We start from the raw sequence: 7,500 nt of genomic DNA, 5'->3' as shown, positions 1-7,500 counted from the left end.
TGACAGAGTTAGGATTGTCCACAGCACAGCACTCACTGACCAACAAGGGCAGGGGTGACAGAGTTAGGAATGTCCACAGCACTCACTGACCAACAAGGCCAGTGGTGACAGAGGATTGTCCACAGCACAGCACTCACTGACCAACAAGGCCAGGGGTGACAGAGTTAGGAATGTCCACAGCACAGCACTCACTGACCAACAAGGCCAGGGATGACAGAGTTAGGATTGTCCACAGCACAGCACTCACTGACCAACAAGGGCAGGGATGACAGAGTTAGGAATGTCCACAGCACAGCACTCACTGACCAACAAGGCCAGGGGTGACAGAGTTAGGATTGTCCACAGCACAGCACTCACTGACCAACAAGGGCAGGGATGACAGAGTTAGGAATGTCCACAGCACAGCACTCACTGACCAACAAGGCCAGGGATGACAGAGTTAGGATTGTCCACAGCACTCACTGACCAACAAGGCCAGGGGTGACAGAGTTAGGATTGTCCACAGCACTCACTGACCAACAAGGCCAGGGGTGACAGAGTTAGGATTGTCCACAGCACTCACTGACCAACAAGGCCAGGGGTGACAGAGTTAGGATTGTCCACAGCACTCACTGACCAACAAGGCCAGGGGTGACAGAGTTAGGAATGTCCACAGCACAGCACTCACTGACCAACAAGGCCAGGGGTGACAGAGTTAGGAATGTCCACAGCACAGCACTCACTGACCAACAAGGCCAGGGGTGACAGAGTTAGGATTGTCCACAGCACTCACTGACCAACAAGGCCAGGGGTGACAGAGTTAGGAATGTCCACAGCACAGCACTCACTGACCAACAAGGCCAGGGGTGACAGAGTTAGGATTGTCCACAGCACAACACTCACTGACCAACAAGGCCAGTGGTGACAGAGTTAGGATTGTCCACAGCACTCACTGACCAACAAGGCCAGGGGTGACAGAGTTAGGAATGTCCACAGCACTCACTGACCAACAAGGCCAGGGGTGACAGAGTTAGGAATGTCCACAGCACAGCACTCACCGACCAACAAGGCCAGGGGTGACAGAGTTAGGAATGTCCACAGCACAGCACTCACTGACCAACAAGGCCAGGGGTGACAGAGTTAGGATTGTCCACAGCACTCACTGACCAACAAGGCCAGGGGTGACAGAGTTAGGAATGTCCACAGCACAGCACTCACTGACCAACAAGGCCAGGGGTGACAGAGTTAGGAATGTCCACAGCACAGCACTCACTGACCAACAAGGCCAGGGGTGACAGAGTTAGGAATGTCCACAGCACTCACTAATCATTACCACCCATGTATGATCACTGCTTTCCCCGCTGCCATGGGAAGTATTTACCGCTCAGTCTTTTGTGAAGGACTAGGACTCTCAAGCTAGGATGCACAATTGCACTGGCTCTTAGTGCTGCAGCCTTGGGGGCTTGTTGACCTTTGGGGACCATCCCAACGCTGACTATCCTAAACCCTCTTGGCCGAGAAAGTGGGGATGTAACTTGGGCAAGACACTCTCCACTCTAATCAAATTCTATCCCGTATCAGTCGGGGCAGCAATAGCCTCCTCTGTTGTTCTGGTGGTCAGTGTGTCTGACTATCATAGAAATAAATACCCGACTCTCGAAAGTCAGACATTGAAACATAAAATTATCATCATCACCGTCATCATCATCACAAGAAACACGCCACCTGTTGCTTAGAGAGTGCACACACACACACACACACACACACACACACACACACACACAGACTGTTCCAGGTGTGTTTGTGTGCGTGCGCGCGCGTGTGTGTTCAGTTATATACCTCCCTTCCTCCGTGCTGTTCCACCGTCACGCGACCCCTCGCCCATGATAATAATCAGTGTAGCCACTTCCCGCACTGATATCACAGCCCCCTCCCCTCCCCCCCACACCCTCCCCACTCCCACCCGGTGTCACGTTTCCACCCGAGGCGTTCAGATCGATGTCTGCAGAACACGACAGCTTCCTGTGGCTTCCGGCCATGTCGTGCTGCATGTAGCATCGTCACACCCTGTCTTCACTCATGTAGCATCGTCACACCCTGTCTTCACTCATGTAGCATCGTCACACCCTGTCTTCACTCATGTAGCATCGTCACACCCTGTCTTCACTCACACGTGTCATCGTCACACCCTGTCTTCACTCATGTAGCATCGTCACACCCAGTCTTCACTCATGTAGCATCGTCACACCCTGTCTTCACTCACACGTGTCATCGTCACACCCTGTCTTCACTCATGTAGCATCGTCACACCCAGTCTTCACTCATGTAGCATCGTCACACCCAGTCTTCACTCACACGTCATCGTCACACCCTGTCTTCACTCATGTATCATCGTCACACCCTGTCTTCACTCACATGTCATCGTCACACCCTGTCTTCACTCATGTATCATCGTCACACCCTGTCTTCACTCATGTAGCATCGTCACACCCTGTCTTCACTCATGTAGCATCGTCACACCCAGTCTTCACTCATGTAGCATCGTCACACCCTGTCTTCACTCATGTAGCATCGTCACACCCTGTCTTCACTCACACGTGTCATCGTCACACCCTGTCTTCACTCATGTAGCATCGTCACACCCTGTCTTCACTCATGTAGCATCGTCACACCCTGTCTTCACTCACATGTCATCGTCACACCCTGTCTTCACTCATGTAGCATCGTCACACCCTGTCTTCACTCATGTAGCATCGTCACACCCTGTCTTCACTCACACCTGTCATCGTCACACCCAGTCTTCACTCACATGTAGCATCGTCACACCCTGTCTCCACTCACACGTGTCATCGTCACACCCTGTCTTCACTCACACGTGTCATTGTAGTGCAGCCTGTGGAGCCAGTACCACGGAGAACCTCGGAACATCTCTCTCTCTCTCTCTCTCTCTCTCTCTATATATATATATATATATATGTGTGTGTGTGTGTGTGTGTGTGTGTGTGTGTGTGTGTGTGTGTGTGTTTATCCGTGCGCCAAGCACACCCACGCACCCACACACAGACAAAGGGAAAGCAGCCCAATTTCACACAGAGAGATTATATTGTGTCAATACAACACACCACGACACACAACGACATGACGCAACACACCACACCCCACTACAGCACCACACCCCACTACAACACCCCACTACAGCACCACACCCCACTACAGCACCACACCCCACTACAACACCACACTACAGCACCACACCCCACTACAGCACCACACCCCACTACAGCACCACACCCCACTACAGCACCACACCCCACTACAACACCCCACTACAACACCACACCCCACTACAGCACCACACCCCACTACAACACCACACCCCACTACAACACCACACCACACTACAGCACCACACCCCACTACAACACCACACCCCACTACAACACCACACTACAACACCACACCCCACTACAACACCACACTACAGCACCACACCCCACTACAGCACCACACCCCACTACAACACCACACCCCACTACAGCACCACACCACACTACAACACCCCACTACAACACCACACCCCACTACAACACCACACCCCACTACAACACCACACCCCACTACAGCACCACACCACACTACAACACCCCACTACAACACCACACCCCACTACAACACCACACCCCACTACAGCACCACACCCCACTACAACACCACACCCCACTACAACACCACACTACAACACCACACCCCACTACAACACCACACTACAGCACCACACCCCACTACAGCACCACACCCCACTACAACACCACACCCCACTACAACACCACACCACACTACAACACCCCACTACAACACCACACCCCACTACAGCACCACACCCCACTACAACACCACACCCCACTACAACACCACACCCCACTACAGCACCACACCACACTACAACACCACACTACAACACCACACCCCACTACAACACCACACCCCACTACAACACCACACTACACTACAGCACTACACCACACTACAACACCACACCCCACTACAACACCACACCACACTACAACACCACACCACACTACAACACCACACCCCACTACAACACCACACCACACTACAACACCACACCCCACTACAGCACCACACCCCACTACAGCACCACACCCCACTACAGCACCACACCCCACTACAGCACCACACCACACTACAGCACCACACCCCACTACAACACCACACCCACACACAACACCACACCCCACTACAGCACCACACCCACTACAACACACACCCCACTACAACACCACACCCCACTACACACCACAACACACCCACTACAACACCACACCCCACTACAACACCACACCCACTACAACACCCCACTACAACACCACACCCCACTACAACACCACACCTACAACACCACACCCCACTACAACACCACACCCCACTACAACACACACACACACCCACACCACTACACACACAACCCACACACTACAACACCACCACACCACCCACTACAGCACCCACACTACCAACACCACACCCACAACTACAACACCCACTACACACCACTACACTACACACACACCCCACTACAACACCACACCACACTACACACCACACTACAACACCACACCCCACTACAACACCACACCCCACTACAACACCACACCCACTACACACCACACCCCACTACACACCACACCTACAACACACACACACCCACACACCACAAACACCACACCCCACTACAACACCACAACCCCACTACAGCACCACACCACACTACAGCACCACACTACAACACCACACCCCACTACAACACACCACACTACAACACCACACCCCACTACAACACCACACCCCACTACAACACCACACCCCCACTACAACACCACACTACAGCACCACACCCACTACAACACCACACCCCACTACAACACCACACCCCACTACAACACCACACCCCCACTACAGCACCACACCACACTACAGCACACACACTACAACACCACACCCCACTACAACACCACACCCCACTACACCACAACACCACACTACAGCACTACACCACACTACAACACCACACCCCACTACAACACCACACCACACTACAACACCACACCACACTACAACACCACACCCCACTACAACACCACACCACACTACAGCACCACACCACACTACAACACCACACCACACTACAACACCACACCCCACTACAACACCCACCACACACCCCCACACCCACTACACACCAACCACTACACACCACACCAACTACAACACCACACCCACAACACACCAACAACAACCCACAACACCACACCACTAGCAACACCACACCACTACAACACAACACAGTACAATACAACACAAACACAGTAGCACACAACACAGTACAACACAACACAGTACAACACAACACAGTAGCACACAACACAGTACAACACACACCACACACAGTAGCAACAACACATACACCATACAACACAACACAGTCACACAACACCACCAACACAGTAGCACACAACACAGTACAACACAACACATACAACACAACACAGTACACACAACACAGTACAACACAACACAGTACAACACAACACAATACAACACAACACAGTACAACACAACACATACAACACAACACAGTAACCACAACACAAAACAGTACACCAACACATACAACACAACACAGTAGCACCAACACAGTACAAAACACAACACAGTACAACACAACACAGTAGCACACAACACAGTACAACACAACACAGTACAACACAACACAGTACAACACAACACAGTACAACACAACACAGTACAACACAACACAGTACAACACAACACAATACAACACAACACAGTACAACACAACATAGTACAACACAACACAGTACAACACAACACAGTAGCACACAACACAGTACAACACAACACAATACAACACAACACAGTACAACACAACACAGTAGCACACAACACAGTACAACACAACACATACAACACAACACAGTAGCAACACAACACAGTACAACACAACACAATACAACACAACACAGTACAACACAACACAGTAGCAACACAACACAGTACAACACAACACAAGTACAACACAACACAGTACAACACAACACAGTAGCACACAACACAGTACAACACAACACAGTAGCAACACAACACAGTACAACACAACACAGTACAACACAACACAGTACAACACAACACAGTAGCACACAACACAGTACAACACAACACAGTAGCACACAACACAGTACAACACAACACAGTAGCACACAACACAGTAGCACACAACACAGTAGCACACAACACAGTAGCACACAACACAGTACAACACAACACAGTAGCACACAACACAGTACACACAACACAGTAGCACACAACACAGTACAACACAACACAGTAGCACACAACACAGTACAACACAACACAGTACAACACAACACAGTACAACACAACACAGTACACACAACACAGTACAACACAACACAGTAGCACACAACACAGTAGCACACAACACAGTACAACACAACACAGTAGCACACAACACAGTAGCACACAACACAGTAGCACACAACACAGTACAACACAACACAGTAGCACACAACACAGTACAACACAACACAGTACAACACAACACAGTAGCACACAACACAGTACAACACAACACAATACAACACAACACAACACAACACAGTAGCACACAACACAGTACAACACAACACAGTACAACACAACACAGTAGCACACAACACAGTACAACACAACACAACACAGTACAACACAACACAGTAGCACACAACACAGTACAACACAACACAGTACAACACAACACAGTAGCACACAACACAGTACAACACAACACAGTAGCACACAATACAGTACAACACAACACAGTACAACACAACACAGTACAACACAACACAACACAGTAGCACACAACACAGTACAACACAACACAGTAGCACACAATACAGTACAACACAACACAGTACAACACAACACAGTACAACACAACACAGTAGCACACAACACAGTAGCACACAACACAGTACAACACAACACAACACAGTACAACACAACACAGTAGCACACAACACAGTACAACACAACACAGTACAACACAACACAGTACAACACAGTACAACACAACACAGTAGCACACAACACAGTACAACACAACACAGTACAACACAACACAGTACAACACAATACAAGACGCCTCCTGACCTGTTGGTGAACCCGTTGATGTGGATGATCCTCATCTGTTTGGTGATGGTACTCTTCCCTGATTCCCCAGTGCCTGAAAGGGGAGGGGGAGGGGGTAGGGGAGGGGGGTAATGAATGATCATCATATCCACTAGTGTCTGTGTGTGGGGGAGGTATGGGGAGGGGGAAGGTGTGTGTGAAATAAATGATCATGATATCCATCATTCGCAGTCAATCACCAGTTATCAATCATCCCATACTTAATACAGTGATAGGACTGGTGTATGC

The 7,500-nt window shown here is 50.1% G+C and overlaps 1 protein-coding gene across 1 annotated transcript in view; it reads right to left on the bottom strand.

Annotated features, from left to right (window-relative positions):
* LOC143290597 (guanine nucleotide-binding protein G(s) subunit alpha-like) overlaps positions 1 to 7,500 on the bottom strand; it is a 37,901-nt gene that overhangs the window by 20,369 nt on the left and 10,032 nt on the right. Inside the window, exon 3 of the mRNA XM_076600187.1 lies at positions 7,234 to 7,306. Within this exon, the coding sequence (XP_076456302.1) occupies positions 7,234 to 7,306 (73 nt within the window). The remainder of the gene's footprint in view (positions 1 to 7,233; positions 7,307 to 7,500) is intronic.

Source organism: Babylonia areolata, chromosome 15, assembly GCF_041734735.1.
Source record: "Babylonia areolata isolate BAREFJ2019XMU chromosome 15, ASM4173473v1, whole genome shotgun sequence".
Classification (NCBI taxonomy): domain Eukaryota; kingdom Metazoa; phylum Mollusca; class Gastropoda; order Neogastropoda; family Buccinidae; genus Babylonia; species Babylonia areolata.
Note: the sequence above shows the minus strand (reverse complement) of the source record. Positions and strands in the feature narration are given on the sequence as shown.